We start from the raw sequence: 19,633 nt of genomic DNA on the forward strand, positions 1-19,633 counted from the left end.
TAGTTGTGGATAGACATAATATGTTTATTTTATTTGCTTATTTTTTTATGTGGTGCTGGGGATCAAACATAGTGCCTCATGCTCTGATCAGCTCTTTTAAGCACTCACATGACCCAATCTAGACACGTGCAGATGAGTGTAAAGTAAAGCCACACACTGCCCATCTGCACCTGGGATTTACCCCAGCATCATGTGTGAATATCTAGAAGTTATCCTTCTATGCCAAGAGTAAATGACTACTTCTTTAAAATAATAATAATAATAAGCCTTCAAAAAGTATCAGACAAAGCAGAAATATTAAAACTCACTGTAAAGACCAAGAAATAGATAGTAACTAAAAGGGGAGTCACCCTGTGTAACCTCCCAACACACCTTCGATAATATCCCAAAAGAGAGGACCGTGAGCTGGGAAGAGAGCTGCAGAGAGCTGAGAAGTGGCCACAGCTAGTGTGACAACTTCATGGGAACACGTTTTCAGCTGGCAGGGGCTGCAAGAGATCACTGTGTCTAGTGACACCTGTGTGACAACAGGGAAACCAGAAGAAACTTCCAGCCAGGGTACCTTCCTGCTGCAAAAAGCTAGCCCTGGGCACAGATATTCCAGTGAGATCTATTTCTGGACTGGACATTTTTCAGACACTAAATTTAACCAGCTTGAATTCTTTAAAAAAAAATGCTATTGCATTAAGTTTTTTGAAATAGGAAGCTCACATTGATCATGAGGAGGGAACGCAGTGTTCTCTGATCAGCTGGAAACACAGGAGGAGATGGCCCCACTGGGTACCGACTCTCACTTGGCAGAGAGAGTGGCTGGAGCCAGAATGAAGAGGACAGTTGCAGGCAAGAAAGGGGCCTTGAGCTCCAGTCCCCTTGAAAATCAAACACCAAAGTGTGTGGCCATTAATTATTTTAAAATAATAACCCCCTTACAAATAAAAAATAAAATAAATGATGCATGAAAGGAAAATAAATAAATAAAATAATAACCCCCTTGACAGTTTAAAACAGTCAAGTTTCAATTTGCCTCTTCATTACCATTTCTTATGGACAATACTTAAATGCTTATTGACCAAAATCCTGATTGTTTCATGACTTGTCTGTTTACATCTTTGCCTCTTCTTATACACACATGAAAAACCTTTATATTTTAAGGATCCTAACCCTTCTTTAAGGGTAGGAGTGGCTGCATTATGGTTTCATCGAAGCAGGCTCAGAAAATACTCTAAATCCCCCTCCGCTTGGCCGCTCCCTTCTTCTGCTGCCCTTCACTCAGTTTCCTTGCCACTTTTCCTGGTAGCACACCTATCTCTACCTTCCTTGTTACTGCTGCGGCTATTGAAAAACAGGCACTTACTAGGTGCTGGTGGAAACCTCCAGCTTAAAGTACAGCTGAGTGGAGGTTTCAGGTTCCTAAAAATGTCCACTGGCACAGACACAGTGGTCCCAAGAGGAGCCCACATTGATCCCTGGAACCTGTGAATGTGGTCTTATCTGGAAAGGGTTTTATGGACATGATACACTAAGGACCTTCAGATGAGGAGACAGTCCTGGAGTAGCCAGGAGGGTCTTACATGAAACCACAAGTGTCCCTGGGAGGGAGTCTTAAATGGGTAGAAGAGGGGAGACACCATGAGAAGACAAGACAGAATTGGGACCACTGGTCCACAAGCCATGGAATGCTCAAAGCACCAGGAATGGGAGAGGAGGAAGGCTCTTCCCAGGAGCCTCTGGGGAGAGCACAGCTCTGAGATATCTTAATTTTGAACATTCAGCTTCTAGATCTGTGAGAGAATGTGTTTCTGTCCTTTTAAGTTTCTTCACTGTGGTAATTCATTAGAGCAAGCCTAATAAACTAAACATACCCATTAACTAATAATACTATTCCTAGGAATTTACTAGAGAAAAATAGTCCATATTTTCAGGAAATATCACAGAGTAAAAGCTCAAATTTTTTAAAGCAACTTAAATGTTGATCATTAGGGGAATAGTTGACTCATACTGCATATGAGAATATTAAATATCAATTTAAAATTAAAATAATTTGGATGTATGAGAAAATTCTTAGCAAAGAATATAAAGGGAAAAAAAACAGGATAGCTTCCAATTTGGGTTTTAAAAACAAGAAGGTCAGAGTGCAGTGGCCACACCTGTAATTCCAGGTATTCTGGAGGCTAAGGTAGGATAAATTGGTCATCCTGGGCAACTTACTGAGATTCTGTCTCAAAATGAAATTTTAAAAAGGACCTGGGATGCAATTCAGGAGTAGAGCACCCTGGTTCAACCCTCAGTCCTAAACAAATAAGCAAACAGAAAGGAAAAGGAGGCTGAAAAGAAGTATACAAAAAAAAAACAGATTTAAATTATTTCTGGATCATGGAATTATTGATGACTGTAAATATCTTACTTTATGCTTTTCTATAATTTCTAAATATTTGGCTGATTATATGGCAAAGGAGGAGGAATAAGAGGAAGAGATAATTTACAAAAGTAGCTCAACTAGTCTCCAATTTCACCCCCAGGTAAGAGGGAGGACAGAGTACATTGCAGAAAAAAAAAGAGAGAGTTAAAAAAGATGAATAACACAAAGAAAGTTAACAGGAAGAAAAGATCTGGGAGCCAAGGGAATGCATTACCACACTGTACAATAAAACATAGGCCTCTGGGTTTTGCCTAATTCTTGTTCCAAGAGAAAAGAATGAATGAATTTCAAAGAACCACCTATACATATTACAGAAGAAAGACTTAAAGAAACAGAGCAAAGACTCTCAGGCAGGACCAAAAGAATGAATTGTGCATGCTGCAGATAATTAATATTTTGAATAGTAATTAGTGATGCTGTTAATGAATTTGTAACACCAAGGATCTGGATTTTACCCACTACATATGCAAGTATTTTCTTTTTCAAAAATACTAGAATGCATTATAAGATGATACAAAGTAGGATATCTCTCACCTCTGTGACTTGGACTATATTGCTTTGTTAGGAGAAGAGAAGACAGGTAAGAGACTTCTGCACCCAGTACATGACTCCATGTATTTGCACTGCCATTGTCTTGAGTGACTCACACCTTTCCCTCTTCCCAGGTATCTGGTACTTCTCAACTAAAACAAAGCAGCTGGCTGAGCTATGGAACTCCAGGGAGTTGCATTGTGAATACAACAAGGCAGAGATGGAAAGTGGCTGCAGCCCTTTTGCCCTGCTATTGAGCTGCCAGGGTTTCAACCTTCCTGCACCTGTTCTTCAGCTTTTCCCTTGGTTCTGTGCACTAGCCCAGGTCCTTCCAAAGTGTCAGTCTCACTTACATTAGCCAGAGACCCACAAGTAACATAGCTGCTAAATCCAATCAATAGTTAATGCACAAATGACTGACAAGTCATGAATGAAATTTCCAACAAGTTTAATGGATGTTCAGAGGAGATTTCTGCTTCAATGTTTACAATATTTTTGCAGTCCTTTTATTGGATGAACATTAAAAGAAGTCTGTAAGGCTTCATTAAGTTACCAAAGTACACATGCCATAGGCAATTCAGAACATAAGAACAGTTACAGGAGATGTTGCTTGTGAATGAGCAGCCAGCCACTCCTCCTCTCCTAACAGAGAGGTCAGCTGTTCTCCAGTTCTAACTCTACTGCATGACCACAGGGGAACCAGGGACAGCTGAGTCCAGAAGGCATATTAAGATTAACCTAATCCCCAAATGTTGGTTACCCGACTCTGGTCAATAGTTGACGCAGACAGGCCAAGATGTAAGGCAAAGTCTTCCAGAGGACTTCTAAAGTTCCTTCACTGCAGAGATCAGCTGATGGCCTGTGTGGGTCCACATCCCTGCAGGTAGGTATGTGTGACACTGACGGAGGCTGATACAGTATGAGCAGAAGGCTAAGCCTAAAAACCTTCCTACACACCACCCGCCATGCTCTCTCCTGCTGGTTGAGGATGCATAGGGTGACCACAGAGCTCTCTCCTGACAATGACAGAGCCATCAATCACAAGGGCCTAGGGACAGAATGACCATGCTGGGTAAGGCCACCACAAGCCAAGGAAAACTATTTTGAACTTGTACAAGCCAGAAGCCCACTTGTATCACGTTTCACATAGACACATTATGGAGGCTGGCAAACCCTGCTGAGGGAACAAGTCTCTCCTCTGCTTACTGCTGCCATGCCTTCCAGAGGGAATGTCACAGTAGTGACAGCCATGGAGCAGAAGGGTGACCCCATCCTGCAGAGATCCTTTACTATAGGAGCTAACAGATATCCTTGTTTAGGTCCTATCCGTGGGACTCTGTATATGTGAGGCCCAAGACATTGACACAGACAGGAAAATCAAAATCATTATGGCTCAGCATTCATAGATTCAGGAAACACTGACCAGATGCCTCTTGCCCAGCAGGTTTCAGATGCTTGAGATAAAGCAGTGACCAAATGGACAAACACCTGTCCTCATAAAGCTTCTATCTCCACCAGCAACATTCATGGTGGTGATTACAAATTCCAGCTCTAAAGCAGCACACCATGTTGAGGTCTGCAGCTCTGGCCAGACTGTGTCCCTGACTTCAGACTCTCTCCCTCAGTCTCCTCTGCAGCATGCAGAACAGCAGTCCTAACCCCACAGAGCTATGAGAGAATAAGTCAACATGGGTGCCTTAATTAACCTGGCACACAAGAAGTGCCCAGTCAATGCTATTCATCAATAGACAAATATTAAGAATAAATAAGCAAATCACACAACACATGAGAAAGCAGCAAGTGAAATGGCCCAGAGCATGAAGGTCAACTGAGAAGCACTATATGGGGAAAAAGTAGAGGAAGCTAAGGAAGGAGGAAAGCATGGTGCACAGGAGCCCTCCAGGTTGTGGCAGCCCATGTCAAGGCCCTAACTCCAGACAGCACGCAGCACAGGGAACTGGAAGCTGAAGGGACAAAGTGGATCATCAAGGGGAGAGGAGTTGACAGCTGGCCCAGTCAGGACACGCAAGGCAGCACAGACTACCTTGTGCAGCTACCCTAACCAGTGAAGACAGGCTGGGACTGGGCTGACGGGGACCCTTCAGTCTTCCCTCTGTCTCCAAGTTCAGGGGCTCCATGGGCATGTAGGATGCTGTGCATGCTATCTTGCAATCACTTCACAGGACAGAAACATCTTGTGGTATTAATATTTAACATTCGTCTTTTTAAGGGTATGTTTCTTACAGTATGGCCCCCCATAATAACTTCATCCAGTCTCCTGCTGTTGCCATTTTCTAATATTATGCTATGAAACAAAGCTAGAGCAAACATCTGCTTAGATAACTTACTACCAATTCATGATTATTTCCTTAGGATAAGTTCCCAGACATGAACATGCTGGGACTAGTTATATGTAAAGAAAATTTTACTTATTTTTCACTTTATTATTTATTTATATTTGTTTTGCTATAGTAGGGATCAAACCAAGAGCTATGACACTGAGCCATATCCCCATCCCCAAAAGACATTTATAATTCACAAACATCCTTTCATGCTGTAGGAATAAAATTAAATTTCTTTTTTTTTTTTTAGAGAGTGAGAGAGAGAGAGAGAGAGAGAGAATTTTTTTAATATTTATTTTTTAGTTATCGGCGGACACAACATCTTTGTATGTGGTGCTGAGGATCGAACCCGGGCCGCACGCATGCCAGGCGAGCGCGCTACCACTTGAGCCACATCCCCAGCCCAAAATTAAATTTCTGTATGTTATTTATGAGAAAAAATGTATGCCTTTATTTTTAGCTCCCAAATTCATGAGATTCACCAGAATAAGTAGAGCCCTGTTTCAGACTAGTGTGGATTCAAAGGCTAGGCCAGGAACTGCAATCTTTATGAGACCAATCTAAATTTCAAGATTTTCTGAGGGTTTTTTTTTTTTGGTGCATTATAATCATATATAATGTTGGGATTTGTTGTGATATAGTCATATGTGTACAATGCTTAAGTTTTCTTTTGAGATTTCTGGTGCTTAGGATAACATCATTTGAGAAGCAGGCAAGTAGATGAATTGAATAAGAAATACTGTCTAGCTACCTCAAAGAAACATGTAGTTCCTTTTTCACAACAAAAATAAAACTTGGAATCTAATTCTATTGATAACCTAGAACACTTTGTTTTAAACTCAGAAATGTCATATACTAGAAGGGCCACCAACAAAAGTTCAAAACTACAACTCTCAACTGTGGATTCAAGTTTCCTTATTATCTACAATACAGTCTATACGAAGCATTTGACAGTCAGAAAACAGAGGTTCATAAATTTGTTCAGAAAGTATCATAAAAACTGAAATTATTTTTAAAGGACCAAAGGTTTTACATTAAGAGGAGAGAGAGAGAGAGAGAGAGAGAGAGAGAGAGGAGAGAGAGAGAGAGAGAGAGAGAGAGAGAGAGAGAGAGAACGCGTAAATAGAAAAACATACAAACCCATCAATATGCTTACAGTTTCCTGTCAGGATCATACATAAACACAACTGAGATAGAATGCATGAGACGTGCAGATGAGGAACTGGGTACTGTAATAGGGTCTTCTATGGTTGTGGATTTACTTATTCACCCAGATGTTTTCTGAGTAGTATGGTCTATAGCTCTACAGCAGATGTGGGGACAGGGGCACCAGTCCTGTCCCCTTCCTTGCCATCTCTGCAGTGCTGAGCACAGTGCCAGTCACTGCCCTGCCTCAGGAACCCCAGCATGACTTCCACAGACCGTACTCTCCAAGAGCACAAAGGCAGGGCTGAGGGGATGACCTCATCTGGCACCAAGCCTGGAGACACACCACAGGGAAGTAGCCTTCAACAAGGTCTGGAAGAACAAATGTGAGGGAAAGACATAAAAGAAGGAATTGCTAAATGAGGGCGAAGGCACGGAGTCTAATGGCGTGCTGCTAGATAAGGACCCAAGGAACAGCGTGGAGGGAGGGGCAGGGTGATACCACCCAGACCTGGGGAAATGGAGACGGGTGCCCAGGAGACCACCGTTCTGCTCTGCTCATGCATTTGACCCACTCACAGTCAAACAGGACCTCCTAAGCCAGGAGCCAAGCACAATGAGGACAAGAGACCCTTCCTCATGAAGCTGCCCTTCAAAGAGGGGAGCTGGGAAGACAAAGCAGACGAGGCAGCATGGGTGCCGTCCCCTGCAGCTGCAGAGAAACACCAGTGCGATCTGGTCTGAGGAGATCTGCTGAAATGGCCTCTAAGTTCTTCTTGAGTGAAGGAAGACTTTTCCCAGTGTGTGGAACAGGAGTGAAGAGAAGGACTGGAAGTAGTAACAGGCCAGAGATGACACAGATCATCCCCATTACTGATGGTTTGAAAGCATACCCACACAACACTCCATTTCTCTCTTTCAGTACAGCATTCAATAAATTACATGAAATAGTCAGCCCTGTATTATAAAATCATGTTGTGTTAGATGATTCTAATGTGTGTTCTGAGCATGGACACGGCAGCTGACTGGGGTGTGATGTTCAGCAGGCTGAATGTATGACATTCTTATGGCACATTCACTTAATGATGAGTTTTCAGGAGGTCAGTCCAGCAGCATTTGGAGTTATGGGGGACCCCCCTCCTCATGCTGCCACTTTTAGGATGGCAGGGGCACTTGCCTTGAACTAAAACAGATTTACTGGGCATTTACAGACCAAGTCTTTAGGGATCATGAAGATACAGAAAACTCAAGAAACTTGACTGGTCTATAAGACTCGAAGCATGAATTCATGTGTCTTTAACAGTAACTACAACAGATTTGTGGGTGGTGCAAAGACATGAAGACTGGGCTCCTGTACCCATAGTTTACCACCTGGTCACAGAGGTAATGTGTAAATACTAGAAAAAGATTACCATGCCCTCCTGCAGGTTGTGTATGTTTGACTTTTGGTTTCCTTCAAAGTCTACTACAAGATACAATCATGAAAAATACTTCTGTGTTACATGTTATGTAAGTCTAACTCTTGTGTATCAGATCTACTATGAAAAAGTATTTTATGATTTAAGACTAGGGAAAACTTTTTTCCACTGGAAAATTAGTTTGAATGTCCACCCTGATAAGGAAATCAGGGGAGGGTTTGTGGGGTTTGTTGTTGTTGTTGTTGACTTGACTCCCAAGGAGCTGAGCTCAAAGTCAAATGTGATGCCTGGAGAATGCATTCACTTTCATGGTCATCACACTGGCTGGCTCTTCCTATTTCTATTTTATTAACATTCTGACCATGCTTTTTGTGGTAGAGCTCAGTCAAAAAACTTAAGAAAAAGAAATAGCCAAACAATATATAAATAAGTAAAAGATGACTAATCATAATAATCACTAAAGCTGTATGGGAACTCAGTGGCTTAATAACATCCAACAAAGGTGGCCCACACCAAAACTTGGCTTTACTGCTGCAGGGTTAAATAAGTTCAGTACTGAGCACTTACACAGTTCTCAAGGCTTCTGAGATCCCACAGCTACCTAGCAAGGTAACACTGCACCTCTCTGAGTGTGGAGGAAACTGAGGCATAGTAAGGCCAAAGAGATTCTCAGTGCCACTCAGCAGCCCAGGCAGGCCCACAGAAGACCTGCCTCATAGTCACGGCCTTGTGCTGACAGGACAGAAGGCTGCTCATCAGCATTGTAGAAAGAGTAAGACAAATGTTCACTAAGCACAAAACCATGTTTTGTTTGTTGGTTTGTTGGTTTGTTTTTTAATGTTGATTGGCTTAACATACGTACTTTATGGGCCTGAGGGGGTAATTCCCACTTTTTTCCTTTTGACTGTATTCTGGAACCTGTTACCAAGGGCACTTACCTTTGAGTTACATTCCTAGTCCTTTTTTAGATTTTATTTAGAGACAGGGTCTCATCAAGTTGCTTAGAGCCTTGCTAAGTTGGTAAGACTGGCCTTGAATTTACTGTCCTTTGGCCCCGACTCCTGAGCTGCTGTGGTGATAGGCATAGGACACTGCACCTGACTTGGGATATAATTTTTAAAACAATGACCAATTATTTTCACAAGGTTAGTTTTTAAAACTGCTGCTACAGCTTTAAGGATGAGCTGATTCCAAATGTCTACTCATTTCCAGAAATGATTGATTTAAATTTTGTTCCTTTTTTCCCTCATAAGAAGCATACTGGATAATATATATATATATATATATATATATATATATATATATATATATATATATCACCTGGTAATGAACAAATTTTACCCCACAATGAAAGCTTTGACATGGAAACTTTTGAAGAAACTAAACCCACCCCATTTGGATGTCTGGGAAGAAGACCCAATTCAAAGGGAGAATTTCCTGGAGAATTTCCTGACTCAAGTGAGGGACAGACTCCTGTGACTACAAGAGGTTGGCCTGCCAGAGCCATACCCTGAGTTGGGGATCCTCCTTCCAAGGGTCTTGGAATAAATTCATACTGCACAAATACACCAGAACTCATTGTAATTGGCCAGTAAACCTAACCTAACTTTCCTGGAACATCAGGAAAGAAAGATACAATATTCAATAACTGGTATCCCATAAAAAAATCACCAGTGGCACCCGGGTGGGAGTGCATCTTAGAAGCACCTATAGTGCCCTTTGTGGGGGATGGAGAACAGCCAAAAGAAGCTGCAGTTGCTCTTGGAGCTAGGAGGAAGGATAGTGAGAGGAAACCCAGAGCTGATGGTGGGAGAAGCCTTCTCATGGGTAGATGAAGTCAAAGCAAGGAACAATGGCAGGAAAAAAGAAAATCAGTGGTTCACATATGAATGCCAGCTGCCATTGTCAAGGAGATTAATGTGGAATCCAAAACTGCTGTCTGCCTCTGTTCTGAACACCTAGAAGGGGAGCTGACCAAGAGCAGCTGCAGATCTACACTGAAGTCTGCACAGCCTACAACCCATGACCAGTCGGCCCAGATGCTTGACCTCCTGAAAACCAGAGTGCTTTTGTCATGAGACATGCGAATTACTATACTCAGCTTTATACACACTGAGCACCTAGAAACCACATACCATTAAAATGGTAATGAGCCAGGAATTCTTCTATGATGAATAACAACTACTAGGTAAAACTGTGGTTAAGAATACTTTAACTGCATAGAATGTTTTTGCTCCCAACTTCCTGTGTGGTAGGCTGTAATTCTTTTATAGCAACTACTGTGATGCTTTGAATATGACTCCCATCTGGCCAAACGATGAATCATGGTGATTTTATCATGGCCATTGAATGACCATGGAATATCCATTCCAAAGGTCCATAGATAATATACTTAATTAACTTCCTTATAAATCTATGATCAAAGTGCATTTCAAGCTATTCTTTAGGTATCTGAGAGGTTTTTCTTCAAATATCATTATAAAAGAATTATGAAATTTCCTCAATTTCAACATTATGGGAGATAATGTGTTAAAAGGGGAAAAAACAGCCAGGCATGGTGATGCATGCCTGCAATCCCAGCAGCTCAGGAGGCCAAAGCAGGAGGATCGTGAGTTCAAAGCCAGCCTTGGCAAAAAGTGAGGCACTAAGCAACTCAGTGAGACCCTGTCTCTAAATAAAACACAAAATAGATCTGGGGATGTGGCTCAGTGGTCGAGTGCTCCTGAGTTCAATCCCCAGTACAAAAAAAAAAAAAAAAAAAGATGAAAATAACAAATTCTCTGATACTTAAAACATATTATCTTCTTCAAATTTCAGAATTGATCAGGTTTCAGGCACACAGAATTCAATATTATTTAGATTTTGTGAAGTATATATCGGTCTTTAATATTCAATTTGGAATTTCCAGCAATTTCAAAAATAAAGGGGATGAAAATTGGAAAAGCTATGAATTGCAATAGAAGGACATACATGTCATTGAGGAGAAAAAAATGTAATGAAATCTGAAATCTATAAAAACATCATTATTATCCCATACAGATCACAAGTAGCCTGAGGCATACAAAAACATAAGTAAATAAGTGTGCTTCTTTTTGCCTCAAGGAGCACCACTTTGGATAACTGGATAGTAAATGCAAAGCTCTTTAAAAGGAAAGGGAACAATGCTTAGTAAGGTAAAGTCAACCTAGAGTGCTTCTCTGAGAGAAAAAAAAAAATCCTTGTTCAGAGAAAATTTTAATTTCATCAATTTATATTATTTGACATGGTACTCTGCTTACTAAGTTTACCCTTTAACCTAAAATGCAGCATACAAATTCACACGATGACTCAAGAACTGAAGTTACTGCCCCTCCACTGACCTCTTCACCAAGAACCCAGGAGGCAGGTGATGCAGGAGATGCAAAGGGGCAGGAAGAAGGCTCACAGACACAGAGTGCCAGTGCCCTGGCAGCTTGTCTTTAAGAACAAATCCCACATTTCTTGGGAAAGACCTTGAGTAATAGGAAGTGGATAACAGGGTTAGGGCAGGACGACTCCTACTTTCTCTCACCAGGTCCACCATCTTCCCAGCTCTGGGTGCTTGAGCCCAGCCATGCAGCCAGATGTGGGGTATAAAACATTCTAATTTGTTCTCGTCCAAGTAATGAAAAGTCACACCATCTAAAAGGAAACAGTACATATACTCTACAATTACCATGGGAGCCAACTCTGTGAGTCACCCAGCTGCCTGCACAAGACGATTTGGCTACTGAAAAATCCTGATTAATGACTTTTTTTTAAACACCAAAGTAACAATTTGACCTGCCAAAATTTACCATCTTTTTCATCATTTCACCTTCCTTTCCCCTTACGCTCTATTACCTTCCACAGAAAACATTAAGGCAGTAGTAAGAGCAGAATGGTGTTGAGGTGCACTTTAACCTCTGGTGGAGGGTGGTTACTTCCCAGGCGAGATCGACCTGGAGACCTGTGAGGAGCCCTCCTGAAAGGGTGCCCGAACTCCCCAGGGGCCATCCAAGACACTGGGTTGTTTTCCAATTATAAATGTGATTGATTCACCTTCTGCAGCGAGTCTTCGGTAAAGTACGTACACATCACTAGGTTCTGGCTCCACTCAGATAGGAAGTTAAGGGACGTGAGCGGGTCACGGAGAGTGAGCCCGAGGCCCTGTGCTGGACACCAGGGGAGCGGCTGCGCGGTGTGCCTCGCCACACACAGCCCGGGCGGGAAGATCAGCCAAGGCAGAGGATGGACTGGCTACCCATCCCTTTATTTTTAATCGATTCGAGACCGCCGCTGCTGATAAGTCACGCATTTCGGATTCCAACCTTAGCCGAAATCGTCATTCGTTTGAGAGAAGCGACAAGCGGGTGGCTGGCACAATGTTCGCTAAGAAGTGGGGAAAAGCCACGCAGGAGCCGTGGAGTTTCGGATGCAAAGCACCCCTCAGCCGCCGCGCTCGGCTCTGCACCTGCGACCCCTCATCCCTAGCGGAGGCGCTCTGCTTGCCGTCCCTCCCCACCTCTGTACTCTTTCCTGAGAGCCCCCGCCCAGGTCCTGGTCGCGCTCGCTCCAAGCGACAGACTTGCTAGGAGGACGCAGAGGAGCGAGAGCAGCCCCCACCCGCCCGGCCCCACCTGGCCAGTGCCAGGCAGAAGAGCCGGTGCTTGCCGCCCCCCACCCCCTCGCCGCGCAGGCTGTAATAATTACATCCTCATTATTTCTGCTGCGATCGTTAGCGAAGAAGCCCGAGAACAGCAACAGCCGCTGCCGGGGGAGGCTTAGTTACAAAACCCTGCGCTGGGTAGCGCCTCGCTTAGCAACCACCCCTAAAAAAGCCCCCGTGCTCCTGCTCGCACTTGGAGAGCAGGCGGCGGCCACCCCCTCCCGTAGAGCAGCCTGTGGTCGCGCTCATCGCGACAGCCGCTGCGACCCAGCTCAAATGATCCCTCCCGGCCTCCACGACCACCACGCACAGCCCAGCTGCCCAGCTCCCAGCACCTTTCCTTCATTCCCAGTCTGGGCGGCGTTCCCACCTGGGCTGGGGGAGGGCGGATGCAAGTCGCTGGCTGCTGCCCCCGTTCCCCCACAGCTGCCTCCAGGAGCCGGGCGTGCAGACCCTCGCCAGCCGGCGCTCTCGTGTCGCGTTCCTCCCGGCGGGGTTCCACCGGAAATTTCACACCTCCGCCTCACCCAGCTCCTCGCAGGCTCCTGTACCCCAGGAACCCGGGGTCCGGCCGCAGCCCAGCGAGGAGCTCAGCGAAGAATCCCCTAACACAGGTTACCCCCGGTGTCCCCTAGCCGCCCCCGCCCCCATCTAGCCATTCTCAGAGGGTCCACGCAGGTTGATCACACCGCACCGCCCCCTACTCGCCCCTACGGGTCTCGAGGTCCAGCGCCCCGGAGTGTCGGTCCCCCTTCCCCCGGCCCCAGGCGGTTCGCACCTTCCACAGCGCGGACATCCTCAAGCACTCCTAGTTCAGCAGGTACTAGGTGACATGGCTAGGTGGCCACCCCCTCCAGCCAGGCGGCACGTGCGGCACAGCCGCCGACTCCTAAGCTCCTAGGTCTGTGGGTCCGCCGTCCGCCCGCGATCCTTCAGTCTTTCGCCGCCACCACCGCCACCGTGCGCTCCGACCGCGCTCCAGCCCCGCGCACTGTCGGTCCTCGGGGCCGGCGCCTGCGCACTTGGAGCCCGGGGAGGCACCGGCGCACTGGGGGGCGGCCGGCGCGCAGCTCCATCTGGGGAAGGGCCCGGCGCCCGCGCGCCTCGGGGGAGCGCCCAGGCCGCGGCGCGGCGGCTACCCTGCAGCCTGGTCTCTAGGCGCGCATAGCCCGGGAGCGCGCGCACAGCTCGACCGCCAGGGCGGCTGCACCACCGGACCCAACTGTTGCGCCAGGAGCTGCGGGTTACCCGGGGACACCAAGGGCTCTGAGACCGCGGTGGCTTGGGACACAGGACAACCGTTCAACTTGCTTGAAAGTTAGCCTGGGAACCTACCTACACACATCACTCAACACCTGGGAAAGCTCAGCCAGTGCTTAACCGACATTAGGGACCCGCCGGCGCATTCATAAGAACTGACTTGCAGTGTGAGGTCTTCACCACCACCACCACAGGGCTTATTGGGCAGAGAGAGCCAGTACAGAACAGGATACGTCCTCTAGTGTCTTCAAGGCACTCAGCTGCTCTTCGAGCAAGCCATGACTGTAGGCACTGTAAAACGGAACTTCCTACTATCCACCGGCTAGTCTTAGTGTTCTTAGAAAAGAGGGATCCGCCCCTGGTGCCCTGGGATCCCACGAACCGAACAACATTATTATTGAATTTGGTCCAGACGCTCTGACCCTGTTCTGCTTGATAAGGCTGAACATAGATGGCCCGAGCCAGGGGAAAAGAATTCATCTCCTGGAAGTTGTACTGACAACCCACAGCAATCTGGCAAATTCAGCAACAGTGGCCATGTCGGGATAGATCCTGGTTAGATTCATGAGATGCCCTTTACCATAGAACCAAAACAAGAGACACTAAACACATGGATCTTCCAGTCTAGGTATGAAGTCATGTTAAAAGTCACAGGAATGATGTGCAATCACAAATACAATTGATTCTCTGAAGGAAAGATAAAAAGTGTTGCTGGTGAATGAAAAGTGCTGTTAATAGTGTGTGATATCAGGGAAGAACTCTTTGAGCTGAGCAAGTAATAAGTTAAATCTTCCTCTAGGTTCTCCCCCAAGGAGAACCTAGGACAAGGACTATATTTGAGAGATGGATTCCCAGAAAATAGAGGAAACAGAGACAGGGAAATAGAGAGAGAGAGAAAAAAAAAAAAAAAAAGCTAGTGGAAGATGCATTAGCAGGCTGGTCATTCCTGAAGGCAACTGGCCTAAATCTCCCCAGGAACTCTCTAAGGCACAGCATGGAATGTACCTGAGAATGAGAAGGTGGGATGTGTTTTCAGATGACTTCCATCCCCCAAAGATCAAGGGTTACTCCCTCCACCTCCACATCCCCAGTAATACCCATAGCCCCACAGCATCAAAGAGAACTACCAGCAAGGTTCTAGATAAAAGTGAGTAGATGAGAAGAAGTCAGAAATTGGCATGTCAGAACTTTAAAGAAGAAAGGGAATTAGGCAGTGGTTGTAAAAGGGTTCCTGACAGAAGAGCAGGCCTGAAGACTTAGTGCTTTTTCTTCTAAATGACCAATTAGAATAACCAGAACTAAGTGAGTAAGGGAGAGAGTAGCATTTTTATAACATTTTAAGGACTTAGAATTGTGTCATACACACAGTGAAGATCCAATGTATGATTTTGAGCAGGGCAATTTTGCAGAAAAAAAAGTTTTATTTCTCCCTTTCCAATCTATATACCTTTTATTTATTTTTTCTTGTCTTATTATATTAACTAGATTTTCTAGTATGGTGTTGAAAAGCAATGGTGAGAAGGAACATTCTAGTTCCTGATTCTAGTTCTTAGTGGAGAACCTGTTAGTCTTTTATTACTAGCTGTAGAGTTTTTTATAGATGTTCTTTATCCAGTTGAAGAAGTCACCTTCTATTTGTTGTTAGCTGAGTTTCAGGTTGTTGTTTTTTTTTTTTTTTTTTTTTTTTTTTTTTTGCAATCATGAACAGATGTTACACTTTATCAAGTTTTCTCTATACCTGTTGTTAAGATTGTATGATTTTTCTTCTGTGCCTTGTTGCTGTGATGGATTACCGTGGATTTCTGAATGGCAGTGGAATTTTTAAAAGATCTTTTTGGCTGCAGTGAGAAAAGAAGGTGATGGGGTGGGAATGAGAAAAGAAGAGTGGGACCTGGGAGATCAATTTTTAAATGCCTAAAGAAATCTCAGTGAGAGATGATGAAAACACAAACTTGGCAGGGGAAGTAAGGAATGTTACAAGGATGTTTGAGATTTTTCTGGATGGGTCATGTGGGAAGAGAGGAGGGAGTGAGGAAGCAATGATGTCTCCAGAAGCTGGTGTGGCAGCTGGGCTTATGGTGCTTCTGCAAACAGTGTTATAGGAGGACGGATAAGTTTGTTCTAGAGTTGGTGACATGGAAGTCCTTGGGGACTGTTGCTGAAGTAGGTACAGTGACTGATGGGATGGAGGGAAAAGATGGGTTGGGCCACGAAGTCAACTGAAGATGTCAAAATGGACACTGACTCTGTAGTCAAGTCTTTCAATAATAGGGTATGGTTGAAGAAGCAGTGCTGGAGGAAAATACTTGGTTCCTGGGAAGATTTTGCTGAAACACAGGAAGGTCCAGAATAGGCCTGAATGCTGGTGAGAATGATTGAAATGAAGAACAAGAAGTTTGAGGGTAACCTAAGGAAGGGCATTATCCCAGCACTTATTCCCTCTCTCCTACAGGACTTATTTTCCAATATCAATTTGAGCAGGCCAAAATGGCACACAAACTTTGTGTTAAAAACCCCTCTAGCCACCAGCCACTTTCCTGGCCCTACTAGAGGGTAGCCTAGGTCCAGCTTCTTCAGTGTTTCCCCTACAATTCTCTTTGTGAATATCCATCAAGTTTTTTGCCTCTACCATTCCAATAAATCACTGTAATCAAAGTCATCAATGGCTTGCCCTTGACAAATCCAACTGTACGTGGCCAGTCCTCATCTTGACCTATCAGCATCATTTGGGAAGAATGATCTCTTTGACTTGGCTTAGTGATACTCCCTGTTCTTCCCTCTCTTCTGGCCACACCCCCTCTCTTGGGCTGCAGCTAGGACCTCCTCATCTCCCCACTTTCCAAAGGTTTGAGGCCCTAAGGGCTGTCCTTGGAAGACATGTCTGCCTGGGGGGTCTTCCTGGCGCATGTCCTTCCTGATCACTAGGGTGTATGCATCCTGTGAGCATCTGGAATGTCACCTGTGTGAAGCTGCACACCATCACCCAAAAAAGATCCCCCAAGGGTTTCACCTCATCTGGGCAACTCCAACTTTACAGCTTTCAGAAGAAAATCTCGGGTCCATTCTAGACTTCCCTTTTTCCAAAAGTCACAGCCCCTTGGATCAGCCAGTAAACTTCCTTTACTTTGCCTTCGCACACATCCACACTATACCTCTTCCCACAACCTCCAAGGACAACACAGATGCGAGCCGATGACATCTTTCTTACTGCATTTGACTCAAAGTAGTCTCCCAATTCCCTCAGGGAAGTCGGCTTTCAGCAGGCGGCTAACCACCTCTGGAACGCACAGCGGAACTCTCCACTGCGCCGCGGACCGACCGCCGCTGGCCTCCGCGGCCCGCAGAGCCCAAGGCTACCTCGCGCCCCAGGACCTTCCGCGGCTCCCGGGCGGCGGGAGCCCGGAGCCCGGCGACGCCTCTCCCGCGCGCGTGCTCTCGCCGTCCCTAACAGGGCGCCTCCCTGCCGGCCCTGCCTCCCGGAGCGCTCGGGACGGGGCCGCCTCGGGTCCGTGCGCCCAGCGTGCACAACGTGCGGACCGCACACTCGCGAATCCGCGGAGGCGCAGGTCGGCCGAGAACCGGGGTCCCGCGCAGCCACCGGAGCCGGGACGGGCCGGCGACGCACACAGACAGAGCGACCGGGACCCGGCTCCCTCAGGCCTCGGGATCCGGTCTCGCCAGCCAGGATCTCCTCCCTGGCGCTCGCTCCCGGACCAGCGCCCCAGCGCCAACCTCCCGCGGGCGCGCCCCCTCCCAGGTCCGAGGCCGCCCCTTCTGCGCCCTCCGCGCAGACTCCGTGGCGAGGCGGTCGGGGGCGAGGCCTTAGGCTCGGACACGCCCTGAACCTGGAACCAGCCGATCCGAGGAAGGAACGCGAACGACTGACGTACCCGGCAGGCATCCCTGGCCCGGATTGGACGATCCGCATGTGGGCGGGCCTAGGCGGGCTAACTCCGGAAGCGCCGCCGCCTCTCTGGACCCCTGGATGGGCCGCGGGGTAGCTGCCGGGCTCAGCGATGTCGGTGAGCCGGAGGCACGGTAGGCGGGGCGAGGGGGACGGGTGGTGAGGGAAGCGCCTCCGAGAGTGGAAGGGCTTTGAGGGAAGGGGCTCGTGAGGGGGAGGGGCTCGTGAGGGGAAGAGGCTCCGCGAGGGGGAGGGGCTCGCCAGGGGGGGGGCTCGCCAGGGGGAGGGGCTCGCCAGGGGGAGGGGCTCGCCAGGGGAAGAGGGTGTGAGGAGGAGCTGACGAGGGGGAGGGGCTCCGCGAGGGGGAGGGGCTGGCGAGGGGGAAGGGGCTCCCCAAGGGGACAGGCCGGCGAGGGGGAGGGGCTCGCCAGGGGGAGGGGGTGTGAGGGGAAGGGGACGTGGGGGAGAGCGCGCCAGGGCTCGGGAGCGTGGGAAAGGGGGCCGCGGAGAGGTGAGGACTTTGAGATGGAATAGTTTGTGGAGTGGCGGCCTGAGCGCCCGCGGGAGACCCCTGTCACCTGGTGCAGAAGTGGGTGGGTGCTGCTCCTTCCCAGTGCCCCCCAGTCTCAGTGTCCCGCCTCCTGGTGAGGCGGTTGACAGTGTGCTGTTTGCAGTCGGGGGCGAGGCCCCAGGCTCGGACACGATCTTCTCCAAGGTTCTGGGAGGAGAGATTGGTTGTGATGAACTTTTCCTTTTAGTTGTACCACGGTTTTGCCTTTGAAATGAAAAACCCATGTAGCGAACAGGTGTTTGCTTGCAAAGGGAGCGGACTAACTGGAACCCAGAATATGGAGAATAGTCCATCGATCTGCCTTCCTGTTCTTGGAAACATGCTAGGGCTTTCCCTTCTCTTGGGTCCCAGTGAGTTCTGACTTTCACCTTCTCTGCTGGCTGCAAAAACCCAGAATATCTCACATATTAAAAATGACTTAACAGTCTCTGAACAATGAGATGTTAGGCTCCAAAGGGGACATTAACATACTTTAATGAGCAAACTATTTTTATAACTCTCCACTGGAAGAGCTTGGACTGTTGTGCTCTGTTGATAAAATGTTAAAGGTTTGCAGAACAGACCTGAAAGCTGTCTCCTGCCTTCTGGGTTGATTCCACACCCACTCTTCCTGCATTCCTGCTTATGTTTGTGACATTCCAAATACAAAATTAAATGCTCTTTCCTACACATGAAATTATTATATCATTTGTAGTGTAAGGGACCGGCGAAACGTCGGAGAAAGAGACCACAAGAGACTGGCTTCATGCAAAACACACAAGGGGATTTATTGAGATTCCAGCATGCTGGGGCTCCGTGCCCACTTGAGAAAGGAGAGCAGCCCAGAGCCCAGAGCAAGGGTTGAACAATGCTTAAGTACACCTTTTGGGGAGGAGGGGGGGGGCTTTGCATACATCACAGTCTCCTTTAACAAATCACCTTACACCGCGGGAAAATCAAACAATAATTCTTAGACTTGATTAGTACATTTACTGGCGGGAACAGGGCTGGCTGGAGTGATAGGTCTTTCCTAAGGCGGGGGCTACATTTAAACTGATTGGTTCGGACCCTGAATATCTACGTGAGGAATTGCACAGGACGCCAGGCCATAATTCAACTAAATGGCCAGTGGGGCCTTGTCCTAACTGCCTCAGGAATTTAACCCAGGCTTTGCAGTTTAGAAGCAGGTTTACAATGCCTGGTCCTTTACATTTTAACTCAGGCTTTGCAGCTTAGAAACTTTACCCTTTCAGTAGTATACTTAGTCAAATTTAAAAACCTTTCTCATATCCCTAAATTAAAATGAGTTAGATGATTTAATCAGTTCTTAATTCTTTTCTCTTGAAATAGTCTTCTTTTGTAGTAAATAAGTGACACAAGCATCAGGTAAATCATGT

The 19,633-nt window shown here is 46.6% G+C and overlaps 2 protein-coding genes across 5 annotated transcripts in view; one reads left to right on the plus strand and one right to left on the minus strand.

The window, feature by feature from the left end:
- Positions 1–17,544, minus strand: part of DLGAP2 (DLG associated protein 2) — a 692,077-nt gene extending 674,533 nt beyond the window's left edge. Inside the window, exon 1 of one of the 2 annotated variants that reach the window (XR_014019175.1) lies at positions 16,991–17,544. Coding sequence is in view for 1 of the 2 variants with exons in the window: in XM_081269687.1 (XP_081125813.1) it covers positions 13,301–13,318 (18 nt within the window). In the remaining variant the exon portion in view is untranslated. Of the gene's footprint in view, positions 1–13,300; positions 13,798–16,990 lie in introns of those variants that run through there. The other variant, XM_081269687.1, reaches the window with a different exon arrangement.
- A 171-nt stretch (positions 17,545–17,715) lies between these two features.
- Positions 17,716–19,633, plus strand: part of ERICH1 (glutamate rich 1) — a 90,803-nt gene continuing 88,885 nt past the window's right edge. Inside the window, exon 1 of one of the 3 annotated variants that reach the window (XM_081269819.1) lies at positions 17,716–17,820. In XM_081269819.1, coding sequence (XP_081125945.1) covers positions 17,768–17,820 — 53 coding nt within the window. In that variant the 5' untranslated portion in view covers positions 17,716–17,767. The remainder of the gene's footprint in view (positions 17,821–19,633) is intronic. The other 2 variants (XM_081269818.1, XM_081269817.1) reach the window with 2 other exon arrangements.

This window comes from Spermophilus citellus, assembly GCF_964194105.1.
Source record: "Spermophilus citellus genome assembly, chromosome: 16".
NCBI lineage: Eukaryota > Metazoa > Chordata > Mammalia > Rodentia > Sciuridae > Spermophilus > Spermophilus citellus.